This window comes from Notamacropus eugenii, chromosome 3, assembly GCF_028372415.1.
Source record: "Notamacropus eugenii isolate mMacEug1 chromosome 3, mMacEug1.pri_v2, whole genome shotgun sequence".
NCBI lineage: Eukaryota > Metazoa > Chordata > Mammalia > Diprotodontia > Macropodidae > Notamacropus > Notamacropus eugenii.
Window position 1 is genome coordinate 206,611,398 of NC_092874.1, and position 18,714 is coordinate 206,630,111.

An 18,714-nucleotide genomic window follows, 5' to 3' on the forward strand; every position below is an offset into this window, starting at 1 on the left:
GAAGCTTACCTTACAGGGAAGGGCGTGGGGGATGGGGAAGAACATGTACACAGATAAGTAAAAACAAAATCAATGCAAAGTGATTTTACCTTTTTATTTATATGTATTTATTTTTATATATATTTAGAAGTATTACCTTTATTTATATTTATATATACTAATATATATTTATAAATATTACCTTTATATATTAAATGGGGAATGGTGGGCTTGGTAGGGGTGTAGGGAATCAAGACAAACTTCCTCTAGGAAGTGGCACTGAACTCTGAAGGAAGCTAGCTAGGTCTCCTACAGGGCAGAAGTGAGGAAGGTATTGCAGAGATGGGGGAAACAGCCTGTAAAAAGGTACAGAGACAAGAATAGAACATCATGTTATGGGGAACTATATGTGACTCAAATGAATGTCAGAAGGAGGACTGAAGGAGAGAAGTGATGAGCAGGAGCCAGATTTTAAAGGCCTTAAGAGATAAACAAAAGAGTCCGTATTTTATCCTATGGACTATAGAGAGTCACTGAGCAGGGGAGTGACATGGTCAAGACTTCTACTTTAGGAATATCAGGTTAGTATCTGGGTAAAGGATGAATGAGCCTTGAGACAGTTCTGAGGGAGAGAAACTAATTAAGAGGCTATTATATGATCCAAGACAATTCCAAAGGACTCCAGGTGAAAAATGCTATCCACTCCCAAAGAAATAACTGATGAAGTCTGAATGCAGACTGAAGCATACTCTTTTCACTTTATTTTTTTCATGATTTTGTGTATGTGTTTTCTTTCACAACATGACAGTATGGAAATATGTTTTGCATGATTGCACACGTATCACCTGTATCTGATTGCTTACTGCCTCAGGGAGAGGGGAGGAGTGGGAAGAGGCAGAGAATTAGGAACTCGAAAAAATTTTTAAGTATATGTTAAAAATTGTTTTTATATGCACTTGGGGAAGAAATAAAATATTGTCCAGAAAAAGAGGCATTCCAGATGAAAGGTAATGAACTAGAATGGTGGCTGTTTGAGAGAAGGGGATAACTATTCAAGATATATTAGGAAGTAGAATTGACAGGACTTGGTCATTGATTTGGATGGGAAGAGTGAAGGAAAAGGAAGAGTGAAAGATGGCTCTGAGGCTGTAATGGATATTCTTCATAGAAATAAGGAAATTAGGAATCAGAGTGGAGAGAGGAGTTTGGGAAACTCAAACAGCTAGAGACTAAATTCTGTGTAAAACTTGTTGAATTTTAAATGCCCACTCAAGCAGCTTGGTGGCACAATAAACCACAAGACTTGGAGTCAGGAAGACATGAGTTCAAATGTGACCTCAGACATGAACAATGTGACCCTGTGCAACTCACTTAACCTCTTTCTGTGTCAGATTCTTCAGTTATAAAATGGGGATAAAAATAGCCCCTATCTCCCAGGATTGGTGATCAAATGAGATAAATGCATAAAGTGTCTGGCCCCATAGCATGCTTGTTTCCATCCTTCCGTTGGACAGTTGTTTGGAGATGTCCAGTAGATGGTTGGTGTTGAAGTACTGGAGTCCATAAAACCAGGACTAGACATACAGAACAGGAATTCATCTGCTTAGAGATGATAGTTAAACCTGTGGGAGTTTATGTAATTTTTTATTTACATGTACATAATTATATATGTACATATATAATTATATGTATATATACATCAATACGATGCTTTAAGGTTTACAAAAGGTTCCTCCACCCACCCCCCCCAATAGTAGTAGGGAGATGGCATCATGTGGTAGATAGAGCCCTGGAAATGGAGTCAGGATAGACCTGGATTCATGCTGGGCTAGCATGAGCAAGTTTTTTAATCTTTCTGAGTCAGATTCAGGTTAGTTCAAATAATGAACAAATTCCCTGAAATGGTTGCATCATTTGAATTCACACTGCTTATCTCCACTGGGCTCTAACCAGTTGGGGTTGGGGGAGAGCCAGGGAGAGGGAGACTATGAAGAGGAAGGGTACAGAAAGAAAAGAGAAGATGACCTAGGACAGCAGCCTAGGGTATACCTTAGAACAAGATGTAGGATTCTCCCACAGAGGAGCCTGAGGAGCAGCCAGTCAGGTAGGAGAATAACCAATGCAGGAAAGAGAGAGTATACAGGAAGAAGAAGTGGTGAGCCATGTTAAATGCTGTGAGAGGTCAAGAAGGACAAGAACTGAGAAAAGACCATTGGATCTGGTGATTTAAAGATCATTGGTAACCTTGGAGAAAGCCATTTCAGATGGACAATGAGGTCAGAAGTCAAACTGCTTCCAATGTTGAGAAGTATATCTAAGGTGTAAAAGTGGAAGTGAGAGGTATAGACAGTTTTTTCTCCCTCAGAATATGGTTGTAAAAGGGAAAAGAGATGTAAAACAGGAGCTTGAAAGGGTGGCAGACTCGAATGAAGATTTTTAAAAGATAGAGAAGATCTATGCATATTTATAAGCAATAGAGAAGGAGCCAGTGGATAAGGAGGGGTTGAAACTTGGAGAGAAAGAAACCAAACTCATCTTTTAGAATCCAACTCAAAACCACTGCTCCCTCCTTAACCTAAACCCCTGCTTCAAATAAAAAATATTTTCCTCTTCAGACATCCTGGATTTTTAGCTGTTTTGCACTGACCTTCTTCTTTCACTCCCCTGGAGGTTTCTGTGGCTTTAGACCCTTGGAAAGTCCTCCCCTAACCCTGTTCCAAACCATATTTCAGTTAAAAAGTTCAGCCTCCCAGAAGCACATTCAATAGATAGTTAAAGCTGATTCTAACTTTGCTCAAAACTTAGCTGCTTCACTTCTTTTTTTCCAAGTCAGCATTTGGGTCTTGTCCGTCCATCAGCCTCAGCCTTCAGAACCTGTCTGCATTTCATCAACCGTGTCCCGTAGCCAAAAGCAGACTGCCATCCGTCTCCCTTTCACACCCATCTCCTTCCCCCTTAGACCTTCATCTCAGTTCCTCTTCCTCTTTTAGGAGAAGCTTTCAGGTTAGATTTCATTTATATAGCAGCGAAATACTGAATCAAGTTTTTCCTAGATGCAGTTACCAACTCCACTGATTTCTCCATGTTAGTATAGTGCCAGGAGCATTGGACAAAGGGTTCGGAGAGACCTGGGTTCTAATCACAAATCTAACACATTGTTTGACCCTTAATTTTTCCAAGACTCTCTTTTCCTCATCTAGAATATGGGCATAATAAGATCAATAATTACATTGATATATATTATCTCACCTTGTGAGACATGCACTAGACAGTGATATCTTATGATGGGCATGATCATGATATCTCTAATGAATTCCAATGATGCAACCAGTTCAGGGAATTTGTTCATTATTTGAATTAATCAGGACCTGGCTTAAAATCACAATGCTCAGATTCTGGTAGACGACTCCTTTTGGAGATAGCTGAGTTTTCTAGTAAGAAGAAGAAGGTCACATTTATATAATGCCTTAAGGTTTTTCCCACGATAGCACTGAGAAGTAGGGAGATGGCATAGTGTGGTAGAGAGAGCCCTGGAAATGGAGTCAGGATAGACCTGGGTTCAGATCCCACCTCGGACACTCGCTAGGTGACCATCAGCAATTTTTTAATCTTTCTGAGTCAGTTCTTGATTAGTTCAAGTAAGAAACAAATTCCCTGAAATAGTTGCATCATTTGAATTCACACTGGGCTGTAACCAGTTGGGATGGGTGGGGAGGAAGAGGGTGTGTGAGGGAGAGGAAGAGAAGGAAATGCATTTATTAAGCATCTGTTATGTGCCAGCTCTGTGCTAAGGATTTTATGAATATCACATTTGTTCCTCACAACAATCTTGGGAGGCGTGTGACCTTGTGATCCTTATATTACATTTGAGACAATGGGGGTAGAGAGAGGTTGAGTGACCTGCCTGAGGCCAGCTAGCTCGTATCTGAAGCTGGATTTGAACTCAGGTCTTCTGACTCCAGGCCTAGCACCACCTAGCTGTGATTTGCCCAGGGTTACACAGCCAGTATATGTCAGAAGCAGGAATTTAGTCTAGGTTTTCTTGGCTTCAAAGCCAGCTCCCTACTCTCAATACAACCTGCTACTTTGCATTTAAAAAACAAAAACAAGACAGACAGAATTCTCGAGGATGGTGTCAAGCTCTTCTCAATAAGCAGAGTACTCCAACTTAGCTCCTTGTTCCCCATTTGACCCTTTTGCCAAGTTGCTTCTACTTCAAGGATAATAATATCCAATTGGAAGAGTCTCCAGTCACTCAGCCCTGTCCAGATGTATACTATGCATGCAGAGAGGAGGGACATTTTTCCTCCTAACCTGCAGGAAGAAGTAGCAGAAGTAGAAGCTGGAGAATCTTCTTAGAGTCCTGGACTTAAGGTTCTCAAGTCATGTTTGACTCTGTAAAGCCTTTTTACATCTACTTCCCCATTCATTATAACTGTGTGAGGTAGATAGGACAGGCATTATCGTACTTATTTTACAAAGGGAGAGACTGAGGCTTTGAAAAGTAAAATGACTGGATCAACATTACATGACAATTTAATGATGGAACTACGAAAGGAATTCAGCGATTCTGACTCCAAATCCAGGGCTCTTTGTGAGTCATGACTGTATCCCCTTTCTAGACTCAATGTGCTTTGTCTCTCATATTCATTTCTTATTGAATGAAGAGGTCACAGTAGAAAAGTCTTTCTTTTTCCAGGGCATGCCTTTAGTCCAGGATAGGCATTTCTTGACTGCCTTCTGTTCTCTGTCTCCTCAGGTACCACTCCCGGGACAGCCAGATAGCCATGGTGTGTCCCGAGGAGGCAGCCCCCAACAAGAGCTATGAAGGCAATGTGAATGAGGACACAGAATACTGCAGCGAGCCCAGCCTGATCTCCACTGAGATGTGAGCCCAGTGGTCCTTTGCCCACATAGTGAGACCAGCTTATGTCAGAGAAAAGTTCAACTTAGGAATGAAAGATCAAGGGGGTCAAAGATACCTGAAATTTTTCTTTTGTGTTGCCCAGTTTAATTGGAACAGATTGTCGAGAGGATGACCTCTGCAGAATATTTGTGCTGGTTTGTTAGCACAATGTACAACTCAACAGCAGGTGTCCCTGTGAGCAAGGAGTAGGTGGAGATGCTGGTCAAACTAGAGCTTGTCTCTTGCTTTCCTGAGAAGCCCATGTACCCTATAGGCTAGTCAGGCTTTTGAAGAAAAGGTTGATGTGGCAATCAAAGCAACTAGTTGGCCAGATTGCTGCATAATGAGACCTAGACACCAATGTGAGCTAAGAAGCAAAAGTATGTTTGAGAACTCCTACCAAGCACGACAAGCAAGCACTCTCCATACCAGGCGACAAGGCAAAGGTTCCAGTGTTAGCAACTCATCACCACTCCCTTCTTTGCCCTGAAAAAGTACACAAAGTACAGAATCCCCAGCAGGTCATTTGGCAACATTGCCCTCTGGGGTTATCTGACTCTGAACAGGAGCACACATGTTGTGGGAAATGGTATAATTTGGCCTCTACAAACAAACCCTGAGTTTTCTTTGTTCTAGGCTATCCTATCAGGATGATGAGAACAGACAACTGACGCCACCAGAAGACAAGACCAGGCAGTCTACAAAAAGAGGATTCCTCCACTCATCCTCACTAGGTAACTGATCGTGCCTCTTGCTGTGGTCCCACATCCCCAAAAGTCCTTTCAGCAGGTCACCTGAGGTATGGGACCATCCCAGGAGCCCCAACAGCTTCGTTCCTTGACTCCCCTATTCCTTAAAATACAAGGTCATAGATATAAAAGTAACTTGAGGGAAGGAGAAGAATGGCATGATGAAGTTAAAAAGTTGGCACCTTTGGGTGAATTAATTGACAATAGTTTTCTAAACTAATTTAACTACAGAACTCCTTTGAGTCACAAAACACCTTTGAGCTTGAAATATATTGACATGATATTGACCCAAGGGAAGAGAATATCCCAGGTATAAAGAAGGAACAAAATTAAGGACTTAAGCCTATTTTCATACTAGAAACTTGCTGCCTCTAACATGTACTGTTAATATAATTTTATATTTATGATTTTAAGAGGGGAAATTTTCTCCTAGAAACCTGTTCACATTTATGAAACTGCCTTGTTCCAATAAGCATAACTGAAAAATTAGGCCTAAACCATTCCATTTCTTCATGTCTTCAACTGTGCTAACATAAAAAGGCTTTCCACTTGTTTTTTTTTTCTGTCTACTTCAGGTTGTGTGTAATCCAGTCCTCCTCCCTGGGATCCCAAGATGATACTACTTAAGGCACTATGGGCTAGCTGGGAAAAGATTCTAGTCAGAGTCAGACACTCCACTGCCGAGACTAGACAAACTCTTAAGTCTGAACCATTGGGCAGAGCTTCCAGGGACAAGATTTCACAGGGATGGGGCTTTGGAATTTAAGGACAGTCTACAAAACATCACTAAGCATCAGGACTAAGGGTGGGAGAACAATTTAGTTAGCAATCAGCCATTACTGGCTCTCCTTCCACTTTCCAGAAAGATATGAAATATCTTTCAGGCCATCAAGAAATCCTCCTAGGATGATAAAACTCTGACCCTAATTCAGTGGGATTGGTATTGCAGGTCGAAGAGCCTCCTTCCATTTGGAGTGTCTAAAGAGACAAAAGAACCAAGGGGGAGACCTCTCTCAGAAGACAGTGCTGCCCTTGCATCTGGTTCATCATCAGGTAACCATTCTAGAAAAATCACTGACCACAGCGGCTAAAGAGCCCTGAAGAGCAGCTGAGCATTTCCTCAGGGTGTGAAGCCCTTTGACAGTTTCTGCAAGCTTATACCTATTTTATTCCTATTTCTATAAGAGTGGTGAAGGCAGGGAATGCTCTAGAGAGATGACATCATGTTATGGACAGAGGATAGACCTAACTCTAGTTAGGATGCCTGTAGATTAGAAAATCTTCTTGACTCTGACACAACCTGTGTGATCCTAGGCAAGTCACCTCACCTCTATAAGCCCCACTTTCCAAGCGCCACTTTCCTCATTTATAATTAATCAATAAGCATTTATGAAGTCCCTACTATATGTCAGGCACTGTACTAAACTGTCGTGAGGTAAGTTCTTTGTAAACTTTAAAGTACTGTAAAAGTGTGAATTCTTATTATTGGGAAACTGTAATGGTGAAGCTCTCCTCAAGTTTCCAGGACCCCTCAAGCTGTTAACCCCTTATGAAGAGCTGCTGTAAGAAAAGGTTCAGAGTAGGGCCATCATTTTTCCCTAAGTAAATGGGAGTCCTGGTAAGTTCTGTAACTTCCCTGGATGGAGACCCAGATAACAATGCAATTCAACAAACTCCTATTAAGCCCCTCTTATTAAGAAAGGTGTGAAAAGACCCCCCTGTTCTGAAGGAACCTATGTTCTATGAGGGAGAGACGTACCGTACGAGGGAAGTCAAAGTAAGAGAAAACACTACCAGCTGAGAAGTCTGAGGAGGCTTTGCAGAGGAGGCAAGGCCTGAGCTGAACTTTGAAGGAAAATAAGACTTAAGAGGAGTGAATGCAAATATATATAGGTGGGACATGGATTATTGAGCTACATAATGGTCCAGTTTGGGTAGAGAAGTTGTGAAGAGAATAGGAAGGTACATAGGAGCCTAATTGTTGAGGCTCCATCATGCCAGTAGCAGCTTTCTTTCTGAGGAAAAAGAAGGTCAGTGGCATAGGATATGATGCCAGTTTTCTCCCTGCGTTGCCACAGATCATCTATTGTAAGGACTGAACTACTCCTCGTGGGCATTCAAGCAGAACTGGTTTGATTTGGGATATGAACAAGTAAAAAGTTAAATGAGGTGTCCGTAGCGGTGCAGAGCGGCAAAAGCAAAGGTCCTGACTAACTTCCAGATGAATGGTACTGATAACTTCCTCAGGAGTTCAGAGAAAGGAGAGATCTCTTCAGGCTGGCATGAGAGAGGAGGAAGGAAGAACTTGGCTGGGTGGGCATTTCAAGGAGGTAGAACAGGATTAGCATCTTATCTTCAGGTCCACAATCTCCTGTCTTCGTTGTTGACCATAGTTGCATCTTTTGTGTCCACAGGCATTGGCAGTGACAGGCCTCAGCCCTCTCCTTCAGAGAAGTCATTCTCCAAACACCACATTCCCCAGGCCAAGTGCTACCCCCCCAGCAACTCCTCATGGCCAAGCCTGGCCCCTCCAGCCCATCCCTACACTGTGGCTAGAAGGAGCAGAGTCCAGTGAGAAGCTCAACAGCAGCTTCCCATCCATCCACTGCAGCTCCTGGTATACAGAGAATGCCAACTGTGGAGACAGCAGGGGCAGCACCTCCCGGAAAGCCCGGCCAGTCTCCCTCACTGTGCCCAGTCAGTCTGGGACAGCTGGCAGACAATTCCACGGCAGTGCGAGTAGTCTAGTTGAAGCGGTATGTGGCATCAACCCCACAGGGAGCAGGGGAGGGAGAGGCCATGGCACTGTTCTCAGCAGCCAGTGGAAAGGAAAGGGATTTGCCAGGAGTCTTCAGAAAAGGGGGAAAGCAAATATCAGGACGAGCTCAACTCTTTCCCAAATAGAATTGTATACAAACTCACTTAACCAAAATAGCTTTAACCCTCACGTTAACCTTAGAATGTTACCCTGAGCCGTATAGAAAATCAGCTTGTCTACCAATTAGTTTTCCTAGGGATACTGGGTAATGAGAAGGAAGGCTTTTCAGATTTATGAAGGAATCTGACTGACCAAGTGAACCCTGATATAAAAAACTAAATTTAGTATAATCATCAAACATCTCCCAAAGCACAGGAAGCAAGTAGTTTACTAAAGGTAACTCCAGGTCAAATTATGCCCCCTGGGAACATAATGAGATGGCATGTGCAAAGCACTTTAGCAAGCTTTAATGTGCTATTATTAATATCATTTTTCTTGTTAGGATTATGGCCTCTCTCACTAAATTATTGAAAGCCACCAAATAACATGAGTGATAATGGGCTTCAAGAACCAGTGTCTCCATTCAATACATTACTAGGTTCTTCCCAGCATGAGCCACCTAGAACAGACACTGCAGACGTAGCATTGTATACTTAGAGCAGAAAGGAATCTGAAGTACAGCTCAGAAAAACATCCCAAAGCTAATATGAAAATATGTTTTACATGATTATACATATATAACTTCTATCAAATTGCTTACCATTTTAGGAAGAGGGGAGGGGAGAAGGGAGAAGAGCAGAAAAATTAGGAATGCAAAATCTTGTAAAAATGAATGCTAAAAATTGTCTTTATATATAATTGGGAAAAAATAAAATACTATTTTAAAAAAGAGAGAAAAGCATCACAAAGGTAATAAGCAGAAATGACTCTAAATCTAGTCTTCTGACTCTAAATCTAGCACTCTTTCCACTGTGCATATTATATTATTATAATAAATTATTATAATAACTGTCTTCAATCATGTGGGGAAAGGATTTGACTTATTCCGCATGACACCATTGAAAGACCTAAACAGAATTTTCAGAGTACCAGATTTCTACTCATTGTAATGAAAAATGTCTAACAATTAGAGCTATCCAGGAGTGGAATGGGCTATTTCCAAAAGCAGTGTGAGTTTCTCATCTCAGTCAGTCAACAAGAATTTATTAAGTGCTTAATATTGTGCCAGACAACAACAATAAAAAAAAAAAAAAAACCATTCCTTCAAGGAACATATGTCCTCCCTGGAGAGGCGACATGTCAGAAACTAGGCATATCCAAGATATGTACAGAATAGAATAAGCGTAGCCTGAAAAGGACCAGCAAAGGCAGCTGGAGAGTCTTCAGCAGATCCTGGATGACCGCTTGCGAAAGATGTTGAGGGAATTATCCTGAAGGCACAGGCTGATAAGCTCAGAAGTCCCTTCCAGCTCTGAGATTCTCTATGAGTCTGTGATTCTACCACATTTGAGTCAATACTAGATATCACTGGCTTAGGTGGCTGGAGAACAAAGTGAAATATTAAGTGTATCCATGGCAGGTCAAGGTCAATGAGCCTGATATAGTGGGAAGAGCTCTGGAATGAAAAGACCTGGATTCAAATCCTCATCTCTAGTGGTTTCTAAGTATGAAACCTGAGACAAATCCATTAGCCTCCTTTGGGACTCAGTTTCCTCCTTCACAAAATGTTGGACTAGTCTCCAAGGTCGCTTCCATCTTTAGGTCTACGATCATAGTTGGTTGATGATGCCAGGTCCCTAAGCAGAGTTCCCAGGAGTTTAACATAAGCCCACAGACAGTCAGAAAAATAATCCATTGCCACAGTCTTAAGGAAAGAAGCTCACCTCCTATAATGATTTCCTTATTTGGTCCTTCTCTTATCTTTCTATCTCCTCCTCAGGTTTTGATTTCAGAAGGACTGGGACAGTTTGCTCAAGATCCCAAGTTCATCGAAGTCACAACCCAAGAACTTGCTGATGCCTGTGATATGACAATAGAGGAAATGGAGAATGCAGCTGACAATATCCTCAGTGGGAGCAGCAAGCAGAGGCCCAATGGCAACCTATTACCTTTTATTAACTGCAGGGACCCGGGGCAGGACCAAGCAGGTGGTGAGGAGGAAGAGGGAGTGCCCAACCCCGAATGTCGAAAGAGTGAGGAAGAACTCCAGGACAGCAGGCTTTATATCAGCAGCCTGTAGTTTCTGGGGCTGTCATGATTCGGGGGTTTTTTTAATTTGTTTCAATGTTCCTAATAGGTTCGTTTCAGAAGTGCCTCACTGTTCTCGTGACCTGGAGTTAACCGGAACAGCGTTCTTCATTCATTTCTGTTGGGATGAGAGACAGAGTTGGGTGGTGATGAGAGAAAGAGAGAGAGAGAGAGAGAGAGAGAGAGAGAGAGAGAGAGAGAGAGAGAGAGAGAGAGAGAGAGAGAGAGAGAGAGAGAGAGAGAGGAAGAGAGAGAGAGAGAGAGGAAGAGAGAGAGGAAGAAGAGAGAGAGAGAGAGAGAGAGAGAGAGAGAGAGAGAGAGAGAGAGAGAGAGAGAGAGAAAGAGAGAGAGGGAGAGAGAGAGAGGGAGAGAGGGAGAGAGAGAGAGAGCTTTTTCAGGGGAAAGAGAAGCAACAGCCCCAGTCCACAGGTGTAGAGTGGTGAGGAGGTGGAAAAATAAGGGAAGGAGGAGGAAAGGAACAGGTGCCTGCCCCCTCCTTACTTCAGGCCCTATACCAGAAAGTGACAGCTGCCTCCTGTGCAAGAAGGATACTATCAGTTTCCAGTGGGCCACCCTCACCAAAAGGACCCTGCATCAAATGGCTGTCTTTCAATTTTGCTTGTAAAAAAAAATCATTTTTGCACATATTCTGTATGAGCCTCACTGTCTCCATAGAGCCAGGGCCCTATGGATTTGGAAAAGGAAATGGCGGCATGACTTCTGCTGAAGATCCCAACACTTTGCCAAAGGGGGAGGAAGAAGAAAAGATGGGAGGAGAAGTTTTTAGGAAGGGGAGCGGGGGCATGGCAGGGGGAGTACATAGAGAGGTACCACTGTAACTACAAGCCAAGATTCCCAGGTGATTGGGTGGGTAGCTCTGGCCATGCCCACCCCTTTAGGTTGGGGTCACATTGCCTCCACAAGCCACATAAAGCTCTGCGCTAGCAGTGGTGCTGAGAAGTCAAGGCTTATAGGGAGTTGGCACTGCCCACCAATGTAGCTCACCTTACAAAGTAAGGTGGCACAGGGCTTCTGCAGAGTGCTCATTTGTTTTTGCCGTTTTGATATTTTTCTTGGCAGCATGTTCCAGTTTCCATTTTTAATTTTGATTTCTGAGGGTTCAGGGAGGAGGGAGAGTGTTTACGGGGCTTTTAAGCCACCCACCTTATCATTTTCACTTTGGCAAATGTAAATCAGGTTTGGTTTCATTGTATTATTTAAACAATTGTGTTCTTGTTTATTTTTGGTGATGTTGGGAGGAGGGGTTCTTTTTCCCCATTGGAGATTCATTAGAAACTGTTATAGGAGAGTTTTACCAACATTTGTTTATGCCCAAGACTTTATTATTTTTTTTCCTTTGGTAGTAACAGAAACCTGGGGGGGTGGGGTAGGGTGTTTTGTTCTATAATTTAAAGATAGTAGGCAGTGCACTCAATGTAATCTTGCACATGTGAGTGCTTGAGTTGGGTTCATTTTCAAATGGATATGTTCATGGATGCCAGAGATAGAGGTATGTATGTGTGTGTGTTGATGTGCCTAATAGGTAGAGTTGGGTGACACTGCATGGGTGTGTATGTGTATGTATGCGTGCATGCATGTGCAGTTCTCCACTCTTTGGTTTAGCCCTACAGGGAGATCTGATTCTGGGGCCATTTGAATGCAAAAACAAACCACTGTCTCTGTTTCTGAAAGGGAAATCAGTAACTCTCTGCATTTTCTGTTCCACAAGATATGCAAAAACAATGCAATAATATTAATTTTAACTACAGCTGTGAGTCATGTTGGCATTAAAACTGTATAGAGATGAAAAACAACCACAGAAATTTAAGGGGGGAAAAACAACCCAAGAAGGAGTTTTGCTTCGATATATATTCCATGTGATGTTTTATTGCATTGATAATGTTTCTGTTGAAGAAACCGTAATACTTGAATTCAGGTCAGTTTCAGTATTTTTCAAATATTTTTTTAAAACTGAATTGCAATTGTGCCAAGCAAATATAATGAATTGAATTAAGTTTGTTTTCGAATTCACTTCTTGTATATTTGGCTGCATGTAAAGTAAACCATTTTGTATTTGGAGCGTGATAAGCTTTCCCTGTGGACTCTTTAAATGCTTTTTTTTTTTTTGCATAATTGGGAAAGGGAAAAAGACTTTTTTTTTTTTTTAATGTGTACAATAAGCAAAAGCATTACTGGAGTAAGTAACTATTCTGCAGTTCTCAGCTGGATGGGTTGGAGATAACTGATTTTGCATATCTTGTGCTCTCTCTTCCCTTTCTCCCTCAAGAATGATAGAGCTGGATAGCTCAATGCAGAACTTTGATTTCAGGAACCGGGGTCTTTTTCTTCCTGTCTTCACATTCTCCAGTTTTCTTCCCATCTTCACATTCTCTGCTTGGATTCACTCAATTGATACATTTCCTCTAAGATGGGCCATATCCTTCATGCTTGACGAATTCTGTTTGCCATAAGTCTGACTTTTAATTCCACAATAGATGAATAAACGTTAGGACCATTCCCCACCCCATTCAAGGATGTGGCTAATGTCTCTTTTAATTTCCTCAGCAGAAACTTTGGCTTACCAGTTTCCTGGGCAAAATATATTAGAGAAATGAGGAATAAGAATGCTGTAGAGTAGTTACTTAGTGCAGTCACTCTGATATCTCCTTCCTCTCAAGAACTTACAGTAATGCCTTAAGCAAGGCCTGGACTGTTGTCATTGCCTCCATCCTGAAGACTAAATTATTCTATCCCCCCTCACATTCCGTATCAGAGAATTATCATGGACTAACTAATACCACCAAGGAGTAAGAAGAAGGACCTGTATGGAGTTAGAGCAAGTAGAGTTTAGAATGTCTTTGGAAGATGGGACTATGTTAGAAGCATTTTGTTCTGTACCCTTTGCCATCTGCCTGAAATGCACCCAACTCTTTTACCTGGTAGTAGGAAAGGGGCCAAATTAGGGATTATGAAGCTTGATTCTTGAATCTTTTCCAGTCACCAGTTTTCTTTTGGTCCTTCCAATATGAACAATGTGGACTAGAAGTTGAAATTTGGAAAAGTTGGTTCTGTGGAAAGGATGACTCTTCCTACCATGTAGGACTCAAAAAAAGATCTTAAAAGGATTAAGAAGAATCATTTCCTGAGAAAGACATTCTCTTAGACAAGAATCTTCAGCTCCATTTTTAGTCCAAAGTGAATTGGAAAAGGAGTTGAAAGTATGAATACTTCTTCATACTCGCCTTATTTGAGCTTTCTGGCTTGTTTTTTTATTGACATACGGGTCTTTTGAGATATCCTGTGGCCACTATCCTGGAGTAGCTTTTATTAGGATCTCTGTTCTGATCAGGAGAGGAACTCATTAGGGCTTGATGTACTTTCCATACGATTGGTCCTCGTATAAAAAATGGAGATCCTTTTATTGGATAAATGTTTATCCTTTCATGATGTTTACTAATTTTCTTCTTCTGAAATGCTCAGCCACATGACTAACTCATAATATATTGCAACACGAAGTTAACCCTCATGTCAGGTTACCCTGTCCATACTCCCAAGTCTTCCCTAGAGATAAATGCTTTCAAGAAAACCATACTAATTTAAGTCTGTACCCTACGAGGCAGTCGCGATGAAAATAATAATACAAATGCTTCAACCGCCCAAATGTTCAGAAAGAAGTTCTCCCTTTCTAGATCAATGGATCTTTAACCTGATTTCCTGGTCTGCCAATTTAAACCAATCATGGTGGTTTGGTAAAATCTACGTATGTCCAAGAAGAAAACCAGAATGTTTCATTCTCCCCATGGTAGAATAGAAACCCTACTTGGATCGCACAGACCTGATACCACCTTGCAGGTTACACTCACCAGCCTTTGCACATTCATCTGGCATGACAGAAGCAAGGCAGCTAATGGCTGAAGATGGTGAGAGCTTAAAGAAGTATAGATTAAGTTGGTTTAGGAATCATATTTCCATTTTTACTTGCCTACTGTCTGATATCTTTCAGAAGCAGCCTATTTTCTTTCTAGACATTGGTCTGTGGTCTACTTCGGAGAGTAAAAGGAAAGATTCTTTTGTCATATTATGAATCAAGCAAAGTCTTTTTTTAAGTTCTTGTGATTTGAGCTTCATTGATAAATATTTCCTTACCTTGAATCAGTAGTCCTTACTGTCATACACCCAAGCTCTGTCAAAATAGCGAACATTCATTCTTTTCAAGGAACCAGGGTCCTTGTGTTTCTGACTGAGGAGTAAACTGCCAGGATTCTGTCTTTTCTTCCCCTCTCTTCACCTATTTCCTATTTCATCAGATGCTTAGGTTTCAAATTTCAGGTTCTTCTCTGTAATGTTCCTGCCATTCCATCACCTCATGAGAGCCATCTTTTTCCCACAAGTCGCCTAAGAGAAAATATGAGGACAGGAAAAAAAATCCATCTTCTGTCGATCCTTTGTGAAAAATCAAGAGCACACCCTTCCTTCCTTCAATCAGTCAGCAAACATTTATTAATCACCTATTGTTTGAAGAGCATTGTACTGGGCTCTAGAAGTGATACAGTTTAAATAAGCCATGGTCTCTGCCCTCATGGATCTTTCAGTTTTAAAAGGCTGATGTTGTTTTTAAAGAGACTACTGGTTAAATATTGTTCATCAGCAGGAAAGTCAGCACAAGAAAAAAAGAACAGACAGATTTATCTTAGATTTAAGGCAGAGTTGACTGGTAGGTAGAAGTTCAACCCTGTAATAGCATCAGGCAGTTAAACAGAAGTGATGGCATCTCCACTCCTGGAATTACAGAGAAGAGAGATCATTGGTATCCTAGACCCAAAGGTTATTCTTAAGTCAAAGATTCTGTAACTACAGTTCCAAAGAAAACCAGTAGAGTCACAAATTAAATTTTCAGGGGCTATCTGATCCAATCCCATCTTTAAGAAAATTGTTTCTAGTTAGAGATTTAACACACATAGCACTGAGCCTGAGCAAAGAACTCTTACCTCCTCTAAGAAGGGGCAAAGGTGATAAGGAAGGCCATGGTCCTCTAGCTACACCTCCTTTTTCAGTCTTACGACTGCACAGAAACCACTGGTATGGACTTTTAAAGGCCTAAAGTGTCTTGTTGGGAGAGAAAAAAACTAAGAAATTATTTCCTTCTTGACTTGTCCTTTCATCCTTTCAGCGAGATCGCACAATTTAGAAGGAAATGGACACGTTTATATTGGTGCCATTATAATCTCTTCCTTCCCAGGGCTGCCCTCTTCTTGGTATTCTTAAAGCACCTCCCAGCCTGACACATCAGATATATTTCTTTCTTCTTCCCCATCAAGAATGGCAGGTGGAAAGAGAGTTGGAATTCTTAGAATTTCTTGACACCTCAGATCTGGTTTTCAAGAGTTGCCTTTTTAGTAGGATATGGGGTAAAGGCAACATCATGTTATAACCAAGAGTTAAATTTCTTTCTCCCTTCCCTAAACTGCTCCCTCATTTCTTCCCTATCCCCTTTTCCCAATCCTTACACATACTATGGACAGAGAGAGATAAAAGAAGCCGTCTATACATGTTTTTCTTTGTTTTCTGATTTTCACTTCAACCTCTCCATAATGATATCACTGCCAACAACCAACCAATGATAAATGCATTTTTAAAAATATCTCTTGATGTTTTTCAAAGCAATGTTTCTTTGCTTTGTTAAGATTAACACCAGCCTAGCAGGGGTGGGTCTTCTGTGTTTCTGAGTTGTTTCAATAAATGTTGGAGCTGCCAGTACATAGCACATCTACACACAAATGTTCTCATGCAGGACTAAACATGGGCCAAAAGCTTAGCCAAAGCCCTAGACAAATTACCTTGTGGTCCTGCTAAGACAGGAGTGGCACAGAGAGAAAACCAGAATATTGAAGCAGTATAGGTTGATTGAAATGAATAAATACCTATGTTGAGAAATTCTTGTGCTGCTAAAAAGTCGGTGATTTTTTTCTCACCTCTTCTCTTAAGACATCTGTGATTCATGAGAAGTGAAGTGATCAAGGAGTCAAAGGCCAGTTGGGTTTTCTGGTATACTTGGATGATAGGGTTTTTTTATGTTTCTAAAAAAGAATGAAAATTGAATTTATTCAGACAGAGATCAATTCAACAATGGGAGCTGAGAGGAGTAGGATTTTCTGTGAAAATTCTATGCTCCTCTGCCCTCCGGTAAGTCATAGATGGCCCAACCATGAATTAAGTAAAAACTTGAAGCATCATCTCAGCAAAACTAAACCCCTTCTTTTGGGGGTCATATAACACCACCATTTTTCAAATCAAAATAGCTCAGCTTCCATAAGTCATCTAGACAAAGATAGCATTTAGCTGAGTGTGTCATTTTTTTCTTACTAATTCATCAACCAAAAATCAGGTGTACAACTCATGCAGAAAAAAAAATAATTCCATAGGACGTTCTACATAGAATATGTGTGGGTATTACATAAGGACAATTTCTATGAGAAGGAATATGATAGCCAGCGAACAGATTCTTAGAGTTTTTCATGCCAGGAGAATGTCTTTGGCATTTCTTTTTCCTAAGAATATGAAAGGTCTTGGCAGTGTAACAAGGAAGAAAGATTCAGAAGCACAGGAATGAAATAGCCTGGTGATGAGAAATGCTGAAAGCAGACTGGTTTCACTTAGCTGCAGGAAGCATTACTTGCGTTTTCACTCAGGCAAAAAGGAGGACAGGCTCTGATTTACAGAGCTACAGAAAATATTAGAGGGGAACTGATCACTGGATCCTATGGTACACCATTCACAAACTTCCCATTTTGAAAAGACTTCACCAAAGTTATAAAACTTGAGAATCAAGGGCAAACAGTCCTGTCTAAAGGGCTCCCTCAGAAAGTCATCTTCATTGAACTGAATGCTACGAACTCTTTTCACCATCTGCATTAACAAAGATTTATCTCCCCCAACCATATTTTGTGGTTTCATCTCGTTCCTTCTAGACTCAGACTCATACGTCTCGGGATGTTCCCTAGCTCACCCTCCACAACTACTTGTTCCTCCCAGAACAGGTAATGCTTTTCTCAAAACTTCTTGGGAGGAAGATTCAATGGTACACAGCACCACATGCATGACCATATTGGGAATTCATTCTTGCTGGTGGGGCTGTGCTAGTGGTGACTGAAAAAATGAAGGGGAAAATGCATACCTTGCCTGGGATAGGAAACTAGGAGGAGAGGGCAGGACTTGGGGGGAGTCTTCCAGTTGGTCAAGCATCATATCATCCGTTGCAAATGCTAGTCTTGTGACTTTGCTGTTTCATTTTAATATCACAGAGTTGTTGAACAAAGCCTCCCTTTGGAATAAATGGAGTCAGGCCTATTCATTGCCTAATTTCCTCAGCCTTGACCAACCATCTTCTCTCCCCATGTCCACTCACACTCATGTCCCTAACCTCCCTTAACTCAGAGACATCAGCAGTGCCTCTATTGTTACCACCACCCCATTACCAACTTCCACGTACACCTTCACCCCATCCACTCTTCATGATTTCACAGAAATGCTCCTGTAAATATTGCTGTACAGTGTGTCACTGTTATTAAAGCCTGTCATTGGAGGCCTCACCTGCCTCACCTTCTCACCCTGTGTGAAAGGCAAGGGGATCTGAAAAGGGTCAACCCTTTAAGGAGAGTTTCAGGGTCATCTCTGTGGGACACTATGTATATTCCTGTAAGATTGCATTTTTATCTAAGGAATGATGTTATTTAAAAAAACAAAAACAAAAACCACAAAATTGCAAATAAATTTCTTAACAATGTCTAGATTGGTTTAATTGTATCTTAACTACTCCATGACCCTCTCGTTCAACTCCTCTTTTACAGAGGCAACAAAACAATAAAATAAAATCTATACTAAGGGAGGGGGGCAAAGGGGGAGGATAACATGGATTCTTGGAATCCAGTGACAACCCAATGTCAATAAACAGTTTCAGTGTCCTTCCCATGAAACCGTGGCATCCTGCTCACAAGTAGCAAAATGAGTTTCTTTTTCTCTTCACTGATTGGACCCAAATCTGATGAAGGTGCTAACAAGCAGGGAGACGACCAAAG

The 18,714-nt window shown here is 41.3% G+C and overlaps 1 protein-coding gene and 1 long non-coding RNA gene across 6 annotated transcripts in view; one reads left to right on the forward strand and one right to left on the reverse strand.

Annotated features, from left to right (window-relative positions):
- LOC140530973 (uncharacterized) overlaps window positions 1-15,718 on the reverse strand; it is a 99,909-nt gene extending 84,191 nt beyond the window's left edge. The window contains exons 1-2 of the long non-coding RNA XR_011976206.1: window positions 15,628-15,718; window positions 14,786-15,034 (exon numbers count right to left, since the gene is read on the reverse strand). This is a non-coding gene — a long non-coding RNA (uncharacterized lncRNA). The remainder of the gene's footprint in view (window positions 1-14,785; window positions 15,035-15,627) is intronic.
- The window catches only part of CACNA1C (calcium voltage-gated channel subunit alpha1 C), a 1,037,023-nt gene extending 1,018,601 nt beyond the window's left edge, over window positions 1-18,422 (forward strand). For all 5 annotated transcript variants that reach the window (XM_072650128.1, XM_072650131.1, XM_072650129.1 and 2 more), the window contains 5 exons: window positions 4,739-4,867; window positions 5,522-5,619; window positions 6,584-6,687; window positions 8,049-8,390; window positions 10,332-18,422. In XM_072650128.1, the coding sequence (XP_072506229.1) occupies window positions 4,739-4,867; window positions 5,522-5,619; window positions 6,584-6,687; window positions 8,049-8,390; window positions 10,332-10,631 (973 nt within the window). In that variant the 3' untranslated portion in view covers window positions 10,632-18,422. The remainder of the gene's footprint in view (window positions 1-4,738; window positions 4,868-5,521; window positions 5,620-6,583; window positions 6,688-8,048; window positions 8,391-10,331) is intronic.
- Window positions 18,423-18,714: the final 292 nt, after the last annotated feature.